The 17,580-nt window shown below is 46.9% G+C and overlaps 1 protein-coding gene across 3 annotated transcripts in view; it reads right to left on the bottom strand.

Moving 5' to 3' along the window:
- The window catches only part of LSAMP (limbic system associated membrane protein), a 1,003,861-nt gene that overhangs the window by 159,927 nt on the left and 826,354 nt on the right, over positions 1-17,580 (bottom strand). For all 3 annotated transcript variants that reach the window (XM_032098511.1, XM_032098510.1, XM_032098512.1), the window contains one exon: positions 5,717-5,949. In XM_032098511.1, coding sequence (XP_031954402.1) covers positions 5,717-5,949 — 233 coding nt within the window. The remainder of the gene's footprint in view (positions 1-5,716; positions 5,950-17,580) is intronic.

The following is a 17,580-nucleotide window of genomic DNA, read 5'->3' as shown; positions in this document are numbered from 1 at the left end:
GATCTTTGTGCCCTTGTGCCTGTCATCCTGATGAGACAAATAAGGACTATAGGAATTTCTTAATCGTTATCTAAGACTGAGAAGGGCTTGAGGATATAGCCCTAAAAGAACAAGAACCCAAGGTAATGCTAGGAACAGGGCAGCCACTGTGTCCCTGTTACGACTCAATTCTCCTGGAACAAGTCACTCAACATACTGGAACAAATGATTAAACATCCCATTTATAAGCACCGAGAAGATAATAACGGAGTAAACGGGAAAAAAAAGCAATGTACTTTTGGCAAACACATATCATGCCACCTCAGCCTCATTTCCCCTTTTTTGTAGGATAGCTGGCATAGCAGATAATGCAGAAGCAATATGTGTGATTATGTGATATATCTTGACTTAAGAAGACCTGACAGTCTTCAACAAGCTAAGAGAATATGGGGGATGTTAAATCACTATCAGGATGCTTCAAAGAGCTGCAATCAACAGATCACTCTCCACCAGGTACAAAGGGTCTAGTGGGCTGCTGCCACAGCCTGCTTTTGTGTCCTGATCTTTTCAATACTTTAATTAACACCTTCATGATGGAACAGAAAGAAGGCACCTGACTTTTGTCGATGACACTAACTTGGGGGCAGTTGCAAGTGCTTTAGAGCCCAGGATCATAAGTAAACTGAAGCGGTCTCCATGGAGAAACCAACCAGATGGCCTCCAACAGCAGCAAGCACAATGCAGTATTCTCAGGAAGGGGGGGAAAACAATTAATGTTCAAATACAAAAGAGAAGAATGAGCTGCAGACCAGTAAGAGAGGATTAGAAAGGCAGAAAGACTGAATAAGTGAAAGCAGCGAGGCACTTGTATAAAGAAGGTAAATCTCATTTCATTCTGGGGTTAGGTAAGTGAAGTGTGATATGCAAAACATGGCTGGTACTTGTATCTGCATGACTGAATCCTAAACTGGAACTCTTGTTTTGGTTTTGGATAGTACATTTAAAGGAAACATGTAGACAAATCAGACAGTAGTGAAATATATATGCCACAGGGGCTGAAAAATACGACCTGTGGAAAGCAGTGAGCCTGTTAAGCTGGACTAGAGATCTCTGAGACACAGGAATTAAGGGGTTTCAGGCAGATAAAAGGTAGTTTTGAGGAAGAGAAGGAGTAATAACAACTCTGTGTCTTGGAAGGACCAGAAATAATTGGCAGCAAAATCAATTTGGATCATACATTAATAAAATCTCTCCAGATGCAAGGAGAGTGAAATAATGGACATGCACTAGTTATGCGGGCACAGGGCATCTTCAAAAAGTACCTGGTGGGGGCAGCCACTGTAGAGCTGATCTTGTCTCACTGCATGGGGAAGGACCAGATCTCTTGCAAGTCCTTTCAAGTGTTCACTCTTTTGATCAGACACCAGCAGAAATATCTGGGGTAGTAAAACAGAAAGCTTCACAAGGGGCTATTACACCCAAATTGAAGCAGCACAAAATGCTTTGAGTGAGGTGGTAGCTCAGAGCAGTCTCTTGCTGCATTCACCCCAGTGCAGAGAGCACAGTACCACAGCACCTGGTAGCAGCTGAGCTGGGCAGCCACTTCCAGTCTAGTGGACTGCAAGCAGTGCTGCCCACCGGGGTCAGAAAGACAGAAGAGACGGTCACAGTTGTACTAATGAATCTTTTGGCAGTGAATGCCTACTTCTACTAGCAGAGTTTTCTTCATGTTTGAAAAGCAGGAAAGACTTAGGAGGACAACTTTTTCTACTTTAAGCTATCCATGAAGTTCTGATTTTTTTCTTAAGTGTCATTTCATTACGCCCCTTTTAGACCTCTGCAATTGTCTTGGTTTGAAAGACAGGTGTCTGCTAAGGAAGGCAGGAGCCCCCCTTGGAATGGCAGATGCAACCCCCCTTCCCTCCGAGTTATTATGATTTGGAAATCAAGGGGCTTTTAGGCAAAGATGTGGAAAATAGGAATAACAGTTCTTTACTATTATATATCTATATGTGTATAACCAGTCAAACAAAACAACAACAACTATGGCAGTAACAGCAATCACAAACCCAGCCCCAGCCCTCTCGGCTGTCGGGCCCTTTCCCCTCGGGTGCAGTTCCGCTCGCAGCCGGCAGGGGCGCTGGCGGCTCCCGGTGAGCAGGGCAGGTGCGATGGTTCCCCCGCGGCTGCAGGGGGCGCTCCGGAGCGAGCTCGGGGAGCACGCGGCACCGGTGCCCTGGGATCCCGGGAAGGGATGGAACAAAGGCTTCACAAACCCTTGGGCAGCTGATCCCGGTGTCCGGCCGGACCCTCAGGAACAGCAGGCTGGAACGGCAGGGACGAGCACAAATCCCGGGTGGCAGATGAGATGTATCCAAACGGGAACCCCCCGGAGGTCTGGGCAGGCAGGGCGAGCAGGGCTACAACGTAGCAAAGGCTCGAAACAATGGCGGGGCAGAGCGGCCACAGCCCGGCTTCCAGCAGGGCAGGGAAGGTGGGCTTTGGGATCCCGGGGCTTGTCCAGCAGAAGGAAAAGCAGCTGAAGAAAGCAGCCTCTCTCTCTGTCCAAACGCTGGGGACCGACTGCCCACACACCCGGGTGAAACAAGAGTAGCCAGATGCACCCCACCCCTATAGCCACCTCTTTTGTTTTTCTGAAGTACCCAGCAATTTGTCCCCCTAGCAACATGTATGGGGAAAATTCCTTTAACAGGAGAAAAAAAAAACGCAGGAGAGCTCCTAAAGCCCCAACAGCAATATGCCCAGTTGAGAGGGATCTTATCCGTGAACATACACACGAGAGGAAAGGAGCAGACCAAGTAGACTGTTTTTGCAGAGACTGGTGCTGGCTGACAAAGTAGAACTGGCTCTTCCTTTGGAAACACTAAAGGACTTGGGCACATACATTAGAGAGGTGACGTCCCTCTTTCTGTGATATACTTCTACAGCTCTGGCCAGCAGAGTTCACCAAGCAGAGCTCACCCCAGGGAAAGCTGATTTTCTCAAGGCTGGAAAGGACCTGGTCCTAGATTGCAACTCCATTAGACTGCAGTGATCTAAACACAGCAAACCCTCAGGATACACCAAAGCCTGCCTTCTTCAGGTGGCATTGTGGACATGGACTGGGTCTCCGGTTTTAAGGGCTCCAACAGCACTCTAGGATCTGCCTACTCACTTACTAGTCTCTGATATATCTATCCCATTTGTGTCTAGGGGTAATAGAAGTTGTGTTCTCACAGGGGCTAGACAGATGAGGGAGTTGAACTGGGAGAGATTAAGGACTTGTCTTTGGTAGTGGGGAGCAGAAATATCTCTCAGTGGCAACACTGAGTGAGCAGAACAGGAAGCCTGGGCATGGCCCTAAAACAGCCCATTTTCTCCAGGGCAGGAGCAGCTGTCATTGCAGTATCCTTCACTGGCAAATCCAGGCATCAACCGTGTGCACAAAGCTAGCAATAAGTCTCTGATCCTGGTTTGTTTTTGTTTCCCTGAGCTTGTTCAAAGGAGATCACTGACCATCATTCCAGAAATTCTCCTCCCAGATTACCAGGCAGACCAGTTGACCATTCTGTCATTTAATGTTTTATGAGCTGTATTTTTTCTTAATTATTTATTTTTACATTTGGAATTCTCAGAGCTTCAAATCGCCTATGTTTTGAAATGTATGAACACGAAAACAAGAGAAGTAAATAAACTACATTAAATAAATAAAACTAAATAGTTTAGCATGACTCAATATCCAAACTCCTTTAATTTGTACTAGCAACAGACTATTTTTCAGGCAGACAGCCTGCAAAGCTTAGAAAAATAGCAATCAATATAAGAAAATAATACTCTGAGACTACAGGGATTATTTTCTAACATATATTATTTTGTACTGAATTAGTTTTATTAGTTAAGATTATTTTTAAAACATATTTAAAATAAGACTAACTCTTCCAAATTGTAAAGGATTTTGTATTTATATTTTCCTTCACTTTTTTCCCAGATTAAATTTAGTTTTAGAAAAATTAAAGCTATGAGTTTCACCTAATTACAGGATTACAGTAAGCACAATATCTCAATGGGTCTTCTATGAAATCCATGACAGGTGTTAGAACAAAGATTACCCACAGATACCTTATTTACAGGCATCCAGAGTTCAGGTGTGTCAAAACCTAAATTTTCTCATTCTCAGAAAGGTGGCAGTAGTTCAGAGCCAGATACCCATGTATTTAAGTGAAAGCTCAGCTAGAGAACTCAATTTTGCTGCTTAGGCCCATATCTAATAGGCACAAATAAAATTAATAATACATATGCACGGCTCTAGAATTCATTTGTCCCTATATTTTACTTGACAGGTAAATGGAAATTGTATGCTGTGAGATTTCACCAGTAATAAACCACCTACAGAGGGCTGGCTCTGCTCTGCTGTAGCGAGCAGCGAGGCAGGGTACACCTCGAGGGCTGGGGAATGCATTTCACACAGCAAGCACTCAGCCAAGCCGGCAGAGCTGCTCCGTGTGCGGGCGTGGGCCGCTCTTCTTGCTGCTGGGGGAGGATTCTGTGCAAAAAAACCAACCAGGAGCCTTCTGGCTCACTACACCTGCGTGTAAAGCATCACCTCTGACCACAAGTGCAGACTCCTTCACCTTGCAGATAAACACTTGGGATGCTACTTAGCCCCCCCATTTGCAAAGTAGTACCAGCAAGAGGAAAAGTCTCTTGCTGCGTGCATTTATAATCAGAGCGATTCAAAAACTTGCTGGGGGAAATAAAATCTGCAGCCTTATGGGTTACCAGACAAATCAGGAGAAATAGCAAATTCCTGCCTGAAGGATAATCTAGAAGTTGAACATATCTGTAATACGTATCAAACACATTCATCCATATCTATCACCTAAGCTGCTCTTTAAATATTTTATATAAATAGTCATATAGACAAAATGGCATGAAGGTTAAAAGCAAAACTAAACAAAACTGGGTAAACTCATTTGTTTGGTATCCTGGTCTGGACAGGATGGAACAAGTAAACTCAGTAATGCCCTTACCAGTAACTAACTGATGAACTCTTTAAAGTGTTTACTCTCTGTTATGCCATAAATGCAGGCAGACAGATAGGAAGTGCTGGTTCACCAAGTTTCCTGTTCCCTATAACACACACAGGAGGAGGGTAGTTAAAAAAGGAGAGGGCATCATAAGGTATGTGGCAGGGCCCTCAGGTACCAGGTTTCACACATGCCTAGTGACAGCGCTCCCTGTGAACCAATGACCCAGCATGGAAAAACTCATAGGAAAATGAATTCCCCAGCCTTGCAAAGAGTTGGCTATGGAAAGCCAAAAAACCAGCACAGCAGGTTGTTGACGCAAGAAAAAAGAAAGGAAACCTGAGGAAGGAGGAGGCGAAGAAACCAGAGGGCTCTCTGGGAAGAGAGAAGGCACAATGTTCTGAAGACTGTCATTATAAACAAAGCTTTCCCATCAATGCCAAAACAACCAGAGGCAGGAGCCAGGTTTGCATTATACTAGAATATGGCTTGGCATCATTGGTGTCCCCTGCTCTGTCACCACTTTTAAAAGGACAACCTGACAGCAGAGTAAAATCACGCTATGCCGCAGTGGAAGGGAAGAGTCCTGGTGGCTCCTGTGTAAACGTAAGGGACACACAGGCTACTGACTCTGGAGCTTCTCCTAGGAACATACAGGTCCCTCCACTGTGTCTCTTGCTCTTTGCTCTCCTATCAGGCATGTTGCTTACCTTGCACGATCAAGTAAACCTGGGAAGTCTTGGGATGATGCTGTGTCTGCACTGAACACGTATAGGACCCCTCATCGTAGACATCCACTTTCTGGATCCGCAGGCTGTATTCCAGGGGGTTTCTCTTCTCCAGCTCTACTCGAGGGTCCAGGGACCACTTGTCCTCTCCAGCAAAAATGATGCCAGAACGGTTTAACCAGGCCACCTTGGAGCTTCTGTCTTCTACATAACACCTGCAGAGGATGAGACAGGTAAGGGGGTGATTAACAACCCTCTCCATCATCTCCCTTTTGTCCCTTCTCTTCACTATTTTGCTTAGAAACTTCACAGCACACTCCTGCCTTACCAGTGAACCATAGTATCTTCTCATCATTGCTGTCCCTTGGACATGTATTTAACAATGATTTTTTGAAGAGTTTCAGGAACCTTTGGTTCATAAACCCACGAGATTAGGGGCAGACATGTCTCTTGTTCTCTCTTCCTTTTGTTTGGTGGCCTACACATGCGCCAAAAATTAATTTGGAAGGCCACAAGAGATCTTGATCACCAAATCCCTTCCAATCCTGCCAATGAGAAAGGTCAGGAGTAGTTCTTCCCATGCTTCTCCCTCACCTTCAAAAGTTGAGTATACAAGAGTTACATTCCCAGACCCCTTCCAGCCTGGAGGGCAAAGGTTCACGGCTCCAGCTTTGTCAGCTCGGGGCGCAGGTCCTCCATCCCTCGGTTTCAGCAGCACAAGGAGAGGAAACTATGGAGTATCTCCCATCTGTATCCCTCTGACCAGAAATAATTTTGTGTAAAGAGGGATTCACTGCTCAAACATCACCCTCCTAACACATACACACACACTTGCTGATGCACATCTGCCTGTTTGTGCAGGCAAGTGCAGATCTCAGGCTGAAGAATGAGAGGCTGTGGGAGCATCACTGTCATCCCTGTGACACATGCAGCATGTCCTGTGAACATCTCAGGTGGACAGGAGAGGAGGAATGACAGCCAGGGGCAGCAAGCAGACAACCAGCAGGAAGACCAGCAACTGCCACGGCCCTGAGTGCCAACCTTCACAAGTCAGAGGACGGACCAACCCCATTGCAACTGTAACTTGACAAGTTTCTTGATGGAGAGCAGAGTAGGTGCTGCGAAGACAAACGCATTTTTGGCAAAGGCACCTACTCTGTACCACTTCCTACCACCAGAATGAGACTTGCACAGAAAAGATGAGGAGATGCCACTGAGGAGACATCCTGCTCACTCTCAGCTGTCTCATTCAAGAGGACCAGGGCTGAAGAAGACAGGGAGACATAATTCCTCTTTAACCCTGGCAGCTGTACCCCCCAGGGCTGGGCTCAGACAGGCTGAGAGCAGGTTTTCCCTGCTGCAGCTCACACCACATTTGCTTTGCAGATAAACAGGAAAACTCAGTCTCCAGAGCTGTTGCTCCTTCACCTCTCAGAGCTCTGCCCACAGTGTTCCAGCATCCAAATAACCCAGAACCTCTTGCCACCACTATTACAGAATCACAGAATGGGTAAGGTGAGGTCATATGGTCAAACCTTCCTGCTTGAGCAGGGCCCTCCTAGATCACATTGCACAGGACTGTGTCCTATTCACTATTCATGAATGTGTTGTATTTGAAGGAAAAAAGAGAGAGGATAAAGATTATTGCTTCAAGATAAGACAAATATTTGACAGTAGGCTTTCATACAGCCTTTTAGCATGGGTCAGACATTTTCCAAGTTCCTCTATTTGAATGCATTTCATTCATGCTGTGCTGCAGCTGCCTTTCCTTGTGATGTGACCCCACCATTATGGCCAGCACCTCACACCCACTCCTTTTTGGCATGCCCATGGATGCTGTCCAAGTTGTTCTGGGGTTACTTGTGGGCAGGAGGAAAGCCAAGCTGCGTGGGCATCCATGCGAGGCATGCCATGCTGCTGGCCAAGCTGTAAGCAGCTCTGTCTGATCTGACAAACATTTGCTTTAGGGAGCAGCCCAACAGATCCTGTCCTTTACTGACACTGTCCAGACAAGGAAGGGGAGTGAGAATTTGGCCCTCAGGCCAGAGCCCACCCTCCTGGCCAGGCAGACACTTGTCCCTGAGGCGAACTCTCAGGTGTGATCTGAGTTGTTTTAAAAAAGCTACTCCTTGTCAAAATGAAAGATGCAGAGGAGTCCGTAAGCAGCCACTTACATGTGGAAACCAGCACCACTACGATGAGGCATTGCTCCAGTTCCACTGGCCATCCTAGGCTGTAATCACCAGTGAAAGCCAGGACCCAGGGAGGGCAGTGTGTTCCAGGGCTGGGAGAAGACGCTCTGTAGGAACACCTAGACTGCCTCCAGAGCTGGCTGCCTTAGGGTCAAGAGCCGTCTTTCAAATGCAAGAGTTGTAACAGCACCAAGAATCAGGGGTCAGGTATTTTGGTGGTGAAAAGATAAGCAGATTAACAGCAGAAGCTGAAGTCAGTGGGAGCTGAAGTTTCTCAGTCACTTCTGAAATTCCCCCTGAACAGCCATCAGTGTTCCTGGACTCCAGCAGATCCAGGGCACCACACCATCCCCACCAGGCTGCTTTCCAATCCCCACCAGGCTACAGCGAGCACTTTGCAGCTCTGCCCTGCACCTGATCATTGTAACTCTCTGTTAGGGTAGCAAATATGCCCCTGTGTGGTGTCTTGTCAGTAACAGCTCAGTGGTGTGGTCAGAACAAAGCCTTGTCCTCTTGCTCCTGTGGGTAGGCTCAACCAGGGACCCTCCTTCCTCTCTGTCAAAGAGAAAATGTGTCATAACCTGTCTTACACACATCCAGGTCAGCCCTAGGGCAGTGGTCAATAGCTACAGTCAGACAACCTTGCAACTGCCCCTGAAATAAGTTAGCAGCTGCTACCAAAATAAAAGAAAGGAGAGAGGACAAAGAAAAGAGGAAAATGGGAAGAGTAAGTGAAATGGATTTGAGCTCTCTGTTCACCATACCTGTTCCTCTCAAGCTGTCAGGGAAAATCAATGTACAAAGGTGGAAATTCCAAGTCCTGGCATGCTCTGAACATGCATCCACATGGATGATGCATCTCAGTGTGTCTGTCTCCGCACACACACCCTCTTAGTCTGTCAGAGATGCCACCCAGATGAATGGATCATGCTCTAATAAGGATTTATGGTGATGATTTTCACAGTGTAATAAGTGCTAATTCAATACTAATAGAATATTAAATGGCATGTTAACTGACATTTTAACTGCAAAGCAATAGGAGCATGGCATCAGCAAGATATCAATGGACTCTTATTGTTCACTAATAATCAATAATCAAGTTCACAGAGACAGTCAAATGCTTTTCATTAGGCTTATTGGAAGCATTACCATCAGCCTCAGTGAAAGCTAATAAATGATTTGTGATCCATCCATTATTCTTTCCCTTATGGTTGCAGGTTTAATTTTTTGACATCTCTGATGTGGCTAACGAGAGGGTCAGTGAATGGTGATGGGCATGCCTTGCATGATCACTGTAGGAACTTGGGAACTGTTGATCTTGCACCATTTCAAACCACAGACACAGAAGGACAGAAGATCTTGCTGCCATGTCCCGTTACCCTTCCTTGTGTCCTTGTAAACAAACACGGCCAAGTTTGGCACCTGAAGATTTTTAGCAACAGTTGGATGTGGAGAAAGAAACCCAGGTCATCCTCACACTCCTCCTCCAGCCTCATTTTCCCCACATGCAAATGCAGACAATGGGGCTGAGCTGTGCTCCAGGAGGGAGGGGAGGGGATGATGCTTCTGCTGCAGGAGAATGCTTTTGGACCTTCAGCAGGAACCATTGCCTTGGACAGGATAGAGGGCTGCCCACCATCATTCCTGGTCCCTGGATTTCATGACAGGCTGGGAGATCTGGCAGCATGCAGGCAGGGGGAGGGCAGGAGCCAGGAAAAAGTCCTGCTGCTTGTACTCTCTCCTCCATTGCCTGCCAGTCTACCGCGCAGCACTGGGCCAAAACAGCGCTCCTTGCAATCGTGCCTTTGTAGGCTCCGAGGAACGCTCCATCTGGACAGAGACATATTTTTTTTCCTTCTTGAAAGTATTAGGGCTTGTTCCTATTGATGGGTGGGAAAGCGAGTGAAAAGGAGAGTGAGGCTCAGGCATCCACATCTTCTATCCTGGCGAAGCAAGTCTGGAGATTTCACGGCCTGTTCTGCCTCGCTCAGGCCTTGGTGCTCTGATTCCCAGTGCCCGTGACTCCTGCTCCTCCTCCTGTCGAGGCAGCGCCACTCAGTGCATTGATTACCCAGCATGTTGCTATAACACTCATCGCAGTTTATGTTGTGCCTGTCACTCCAGCAGCTCTCGGCCCTAAGCTTTCCGCCCTCTCTCCTCGGGCGAACAGACGGGCCCCGCTGCTGAGAGGCGGCATTTGCCTGGAAAGCCCCGGCACGGCTTCCCCAGGCTGTCTGCAACCAATGCCAGGGTGGCGGCTGCACGGGGTGAGGAGGAGGATGCACCAGAGACAGGGTCTCAAAAATGTGCTTCCCATTCTGCCTCAGAAAGCAGCACAGCAGCTACAGCCTAGGCTGTGGAGATGGAGTGGGGGTATTTTGACCCTTTGGGAAGGGGTGGATGATATTTAGAGGCTAGAGTGATGAAAACGCAAGAAGGAAGCCCTTTAGGGCCTGGTGAAGCTGCTGTTTAAATGATTACTTTAACTTGGAGATTTTACAGCATTATCAATGATATATACTGGGTTGCACTGAAGCAGGGATAATTATTTGGGGTTTTTAAATTGTTGTTGTAATTCCAAATGATTTTTTTTTTTTTTTCAGCAGACCCAAACCCACAATTCTCTGCCAGAGCCACACTAGGGAGAAGAAGCAAGCTTCTAGGATTAATGAAATACGGTGTGCCAGCAAGCCACAGCTCTTACCTCATTTTGGGGAAAAACAAATAAACAGTGACTTTATGGACTGCATTTTCTGCCCTCTTTCTCCAAAGGATGTTGTGGTGACAGCTCTGTGCCATAATTCCCACACTCCTCTTTAATCATCTTTTCTCTGTTAACCCTTTGATCACCTCTTCTGTAAGACAATCTCTGTGCATCAGGCCAAAACCCAGCAGCCTGCTGCACACACCATTAAACACCCAAACCCCATCCCACTGCACTCACTGAGGGACACAACGCCTTTTTGCCACAGGATGCCACAACCTGCTCTGCATCAGATCTCCTGCCTTTGCCTCAGCTCTGTGATGAGCCTGCTCTAATCTTCTCACTTCACACGCACCCTTACAAGATCCAGCTAACAACTTGCCCACTGCCCTCTGCCCCCAGCAGCAAAACGGCAAGAGGAAAAGAGAGAGGGATCAAACACGGCTCGTTCGGCACAAAGCAACATCAGCTCCCGGCTGCCAGCTCCAAACATGCAAGGCAAATTTGTGTTGCAAAGCATGATCCTGGAAAGCTAATGTGGTGGTTATACACAGCCTCACTCCCAGCCTGGGGGGTAAAGTTCAAGAGCAAATAGTGCTCGTGCTGTTTCATCTTGTCTCCTCGAGCTCTTCAGTCCTTCCCTGCCTGGCAAGCAAGGACTCGGACACAGCATGGTCAGCCAGGGGGGCAGCAAGAGTCCAGCCCCTCCAGCATGCCCCGGCAGGGATGCGGGCAGCAAGGGCTAAGGACAGAACACAGACATATCAGCCCTGACCTCCCAGGCAGGGTTTTCAGGGAGAAGTCCAGCCAGGCTCCACGATGCCACTGCAGTGCTGGACCCCGCCAGCATCTCAAGAACACTGCAGCTCTGCCACTGCAGTCCCCACCAGAGGAGTACAGTGGCAGAGCACACAGGAGCACACAGTCTGGAGGAGCAATGGAGGAGCTGTTGGCCCTGGGTGGTTCCCACTGCTCTGGATCAGGCTCCCCTCAGCAGGAGATGCTATGGAAGACATCCACAGCTGAACACATCTCCACTGCTGTGAAGGCAAGGGCCTCCCTAAGTGGATGGCAGTGGGAGATCCTATCAACCAAGTATCTGAAACCTCCTTTCAGCCAAGCACTAAAGCCTCATTTTACTGAATTTGAATGCACATGGGCATCAGTTGTTACTCAAAATTCTCCTCCCCATTGCCACTGCTCCTCTCTTTCCCCAGCCTCGTACAGCTGCTGCTCCTCTCCTTATGTGCCACGACACACAGCGGGGTCACTGTTTGAGAGTGAAAACTGTGCCACAGCAGGATGGATTTCCAAAACGTGGCATAAATAGCTCCTGAGTCACCACTGCCAGCATGATAACACAGGGCCTCAGAGGGATTTAGAAAACTACTGCTTAAACCCAGTTCTGCGTTGGAAAACTGGCAGGAGGGGGAAACTGCTGCATCTGTTCAGCCCATGCTTTCTCTCAGCTGTATTATGCTGTGACCTTGGTCGTCACACCTGTCTGCAGCTCCCTGGCTATTTCAGCACTCGGGTGACAATTTTTGGTCATCCACCTATTGGGTGACAGGATGCCTGCACTTCTGTTCATCCTTTTTAGTAAACTGCCACTTTGGGAGTGTGAGGCGAGGATGGGCTTACCAGGTCATGAAGACCCAACCTCTGCTGGCACAGCCAGTTGTACCTTAGTATCTTTTTCAGAGATGTACCTCATCCCTACTTTAGCCTAGTGTGTTCGATGGGGGATACCCTCCCTCGGCTTCGTAGGTCAGACTGCTCAAAGTCTTTCTGCTCTGCTGATTAAAACCTTTTTTTCTAAGTCTAGATTTATTCATACCTGGCTTACATCCATTTCCTCTCATGCCAACACCATCTTTTAGCTTAAAGAGCTCTTCTCTCTCCCGGGTGTTTATCTTTCAGCGTGTTCACAGAGAGCAATCATATCCCCTCTCAGCCTTCATTTTGCTGGATTCAACAAGCCAAACTCTCCTGGTTTCTTCTTGTATGATAGACTCTCCATTGCCCTAAACATCTCAGTAGCCCCTCTCAGCACCTGCTCCAGTCTGAATTCCTCTTTCGTGACCAGAATTTGTACCCAGTTTTCTAGAAGAGAAGTCCCCAGTGCCTTGTACAGAAACATTTCTGTCTCACTGTCTCTCCCATCAAGTCTTCCTAATGAAAGCAATAGGAATTGAAACCAGAAAATATGGGTATCAGTGCAGAACTGCTCATGTGCTGTAAACATCCTTGTCTCTCAGTCCATGTGATATGCATGGAAAATGAAACCCAAGGGAATTTACAAAAAATACACTGGCCTAAAAAGACAGCTAGCTGCACGGGCTCTTACTAGCAGACACACAGCTGGTCTCACATGGGCTTTCTTTCTGTTAAAATGACAGTTTAAGAGTATAGGTTCCTATTGTGTAGGAAAAAACCCCAAACTCACAACAGAAATCAAGCCCAAATTTACAGCGATTTTTATGCCAGAACTCTCAAAGGGTGGATGTAACTATATCAGAATAAGAGGACTTATACTGGCATGATTTATTGCTCTTCCCATCTGTTGGGGATCAGTATACCTGCATAAACAACTTCAGTCCACATCCACTCCAGCAGAGGAACCTTCTTCAAAATATCAATATGAGCTGCTATGAGCTTAACTCCATCCCAGCCATATCCCAACACAGTTTAAAATTTCAAAATACAGAAAAACCTCAGAGCGAGTCCCACCACCACAGTGCCATCTTTCCTTATATCCCACCATACCTAGGAAATGCCCTGCATTTCTTTACAGCATAGGCAGGAAATCCTTGGACAGGTCTTTTCCCATTCCAAGGCATGTTTCTAGAATGACTGGCTCCAGTCACAGGCCTCCTGCCAGAGGAGACTTGCTCCCCACGTGTGCGCAGAGGGACAAACTGCTCTCTGGCTGACGCTTGCAGAAATGCCAAATGCTCTGACAGCCTGCGTCAGGGTCTTGCACCAAAATTAGTCAGGAGGTTCAGGCTGCTGAGGAAACAGACCCTGAGCTCCCTCTTTCTCTTTTGGGTTAGCTGAGGACTTGTCAGAGTCCCTTTTCAGTCCAGCCAGAAAGCTGGCTCTGCTCTTGATCCAGCATCGTTAGGTGATGCTCATCAGCTGTTGATCAGCCTTAGTGAAATATCCACCAGGAGTGTATCCACCAATGCCTCGCTCTGCTGTCCATTGCTTCCCGCAGCATCCCAGGGCTCCTGCACTATCAAAAGGGGGAGCCAGGGAACAGCAGAGGTGATGCAGAATGGCAATGAGGAACATTGCCCGATGATTTGCCTTTTTGTTGCACAGCACTTATACTAAAGATCCTGTGCTTCTGTGATCACCAACACTCAGGCTGATATTTTAAAAGTATCTGGGGTCTCTTAGGAACAGAAGTTAATCAAAAGACAATGACAATTAGTCATTTATGTTAACTGGGTATTGGCTGCTATGCCAAATTTGTAAAAGAACTGGAAACCAAACAGCTTCTGGTGAGTCTCTGCACCATTACGACTTTTTTCTTTTTGAGGGATACAACAAAAATGAGAATAGGAGCACTAATAAGGCACCTATACAGACTGTAAGTCCCTTTATTTTCCTTCACAAACTTCAGCACTGGAAATCACCTATTTCTTCTACCTGAACCCCCAATGCCTTGTAGGTAATTTCTATGTGGTCACCACTAGGTAACTCCAGAAAAGTTAATCCAAATTTGTACCTTGAATTTCTTCTAGTAAAAAATAACAATAATGAAAATGCCACAAAAAAGGGAAAAATGTGTTTCAGAGATGTGATCTCCTTCTCTGACAGGAGGGGAGGGAGGGTTTCGCTGGGAAGCCCACGTGACTCTGTATCTGGTAATTATCCAGCCACAGAGGGAAACTGAAACGTTCTGTGCTGTCGCAGAGAATGACAGCACCTGGAGCTCCAGCACCCAGATAAAAAGCGGAGAGACAATCAGGCAGATGGAGAAAGGCAATGCTACATCATCGCTGGCAAGCAGAGGGAAGAGAAAAAATGGGGAGAGGCAAAAGCTGGCAAGAAACATTAAGGCAGCCGGCACAGCTACTGGAGAATGAGATAATGCCACAGATTAGCAATGCATAGGGCACAGAAAAAGAAAGAGAGTAAGGGCAGGTCAGGAGAGAGCGGGTGCAGAAAAGGGACAGTGCAAACACAAGAGGGAATAGGAGAGTGACGCTAGTGGGAGCTTCAAAGAATTTTGTGTGGTCCAGGGTCGCTTCCTCCCACCCCAGTCACCGGCTAAAACTGCAGGAGGTATCACCACAGGCTGTCACAAAACAAGGGAGAGATTTGAAATTCAGCATCTCACAGCTGAAGAGAGACATGGTACTGCACATTGCACCTTCCAGCTTGTGGATTCCAGTGGTTTGCTCAGGGAAGGGGACTACAAAGCTTAAGATGGAAATAATTAAAACTGGAGCTTTGGAGCATCACCTCATGCATTTTGTATGGCAGAAAGGCGAGAGGGAGGTTCCCTCCCCAACTCTCCCTTTCACAGTTGCACACACCAAGGCACATGTAAGCCTGCAAAACAGCCCACATGATTGCTGCCATGGTACCATGGCCTAGTTCCAAAAGCAAAGCACCATAGGTGCCCTCCCACACAGCAACGTGACAGCGCCAGCTCTCGGGGCTCTCAGAAACAAGGGGCGTGCCCACAGGACTGGCAGCAGCCTCCAGTGGGTCAGCAAGAGCTGACTGCCAGGTGGCATGAAGTCGTGCACCTCCTCTAGGAACGTTTCTGACATGGGAAAATACAGCCAAACAGACAATCCGATCAGGGCCAACAGCTTGTCAGGGGCTAATGTTGGCCACCAGTCTCAACAGCTATTGAGGCACTGACTGAGGTAAATCTGTAATGGCTGCATATCTCCAAGGAGACTGGAAGAGCTAAGCACTCAGATGTCCCCGCCTGAACATTCGGGGAAGGAGATGGAAAGAGTATCAAGGTCTGAGCATTGGGCCGCATGGTTTAGTGACCAACCCTCCCGTGCTCAGTGACAGACATTTCAAAGAAAGGTGGAACACCTCCTAAAGTGACAATGTAAATCAATTTCTACATAATTTCATGATCTTTTCTAACCATAAAAACCTATAAATGTAGCACCAAGCAAATCACAGAATGGCTTGGGTTGGAAGGGATATTAAAAGATCATCTAGTTCCACCTTCCTGCCATGTGCAGGGACAGCTGCCACCAGATAAGGTTGTTCAAAGCCACATCCAGCCTGGTTTTGAACACTGCCAATCAGGAATGGGGCATGCACAGCTTCTCTAGATAACCTGTTCCAGTGTCTTGCTACCCTCAAAGTAAAGAATTTCTTCCTAATATCTAATCTAAATCTAGCCTCTGTGTAAATTGGCTTCACTCTGAGTGACAGCTTGCAATCCACCTTGCAAGTTTGTACGCTGGCTTTCTTATCCCCAGGCATTTCTCAACCCCCTGCCCCCTTTTTCTTTTTTTAAACTCATTAACATCTTCATCTTGGTGATACTTTCTGGCTGAGAATTTCATCAGTTAACCATTAATTGGTACAAGGCTGTGAAAGAATATCAGATTTAAATGTTATGTGAAACTGGCAGGTGTCTCCTGTGTTTTGTACTATATGAAATAGCTTCTTCCAGTACCTGAGGAGCATGCTACCTGAGATATAGTAATGCGCTTTCTATTATGTGGATCCTAATGTTCATCTCATCTCATACTGCTTCTTCTTCAAAAGGGAAAAGGGAATATCACATCTGAAGCATTAGCTCTTGTCCTGGGCAGGTGGGACAGGAGAATCCGCACCAAGGAGAAATCAGTCTCAAAATTCTTTGGAGGCAGATCAGAGAGGGAATGGGAGCGACAACAGGGAAAATAAGTCTTAACTTTTCCTTCTTTTCTGAGGTCATGAGAGTATCAGAGGTGCTCCAACCAAGTTATCATGCCCACTTCCAAGTACTGCCCTCAGGTAGCCAGCAGCAGACTGTGAAGGGTGGTATTTCAAGATGAATGAGAAACTGGGTGCATCCTGCCTGCTCACTTCCAGCTGCTGCATTTCAATGAAAGACACCTTCTTGATGTGCAAACACTCTAGTTATTATTTACAGCTGACCTTTTCCTTCTCCAGCTCCTGCTGACGTAGCACCGCTGGCAGAGTCAGGGCTTGTAGAGATTGTGGAGACGATGTGTAGCAGAACATGTTCGCTTCCCTGCCTGTGCCAGAGCTGTCATTAGTGCCACTGTGGATTGAGCTACACCCATGCAAGCAACACTGGGAAGTATGAAGAAAAAAGCCTAATGTAGACAAAGCCTTTGAGGAGCTTAACCCCTCTTCCCCTCTTCCATCTCTCTCCCACTTGAAAGCAGAGAACAGCTTCTGAGCAAGACACACGCTCTCATTTCCATATCTAAAGGCAATCCTGAAATACCATCCTGAAATAATGCTCCCAGAGAGGAGACCACGAAGCAGATTCCCTCTGAGAGACTCTGCTGCTTCTTTTTTTAATTCCATCCAAAAACAACTGCCACCAAATACCGAATGCACCTGGACTGCAGCAGTCAATCCTAGGAACCTTGTTACCAGAATGATATGGGGGAATTGGAGGGAATTCAGAGGCGAGCAACAACAAAATTCATCAAGGGCTGGAAAGGGATCAGCATCTAAGGGAAGCTTAAAAACATTAAATATGTATAACTTGACTAAGAGAGGACTTAAAAGCGACATGTTGACAAGCTATACCTCTTTGAAAGCTGAAAGTACTGAGGGAAGAGAGGAATTATTTAGCAAGATGCAGAGGGGTCTAGGAAGGAGTAACAGGTCAGAAAAAAAAGAGAAATAAGTCTGTTCAAACTTGAAGAAAAACTTCTTGTCATCTGCAAGTGCTAGTCTTGAAAAAAGTCTCCCAAGGAAAGCACAGAAGCGCCTATTCT

This window comes from Corvus moneduloides, chromosome 2 (assembly GCF_009650955.1).
Source record: "Corvus moneduloides isolate bCorMon1 chromosome 2, bCorMon1.pri, whole genome shotgun sequence".
NCBI lineage: Eukaryota > Metazoa > Chordata > Aves > Passeriformes > Corvidae > Corvus > Corvus moneduloides.
This window is presented reverse-complemented; position numbering and strand designations above follow the sequence as displayed.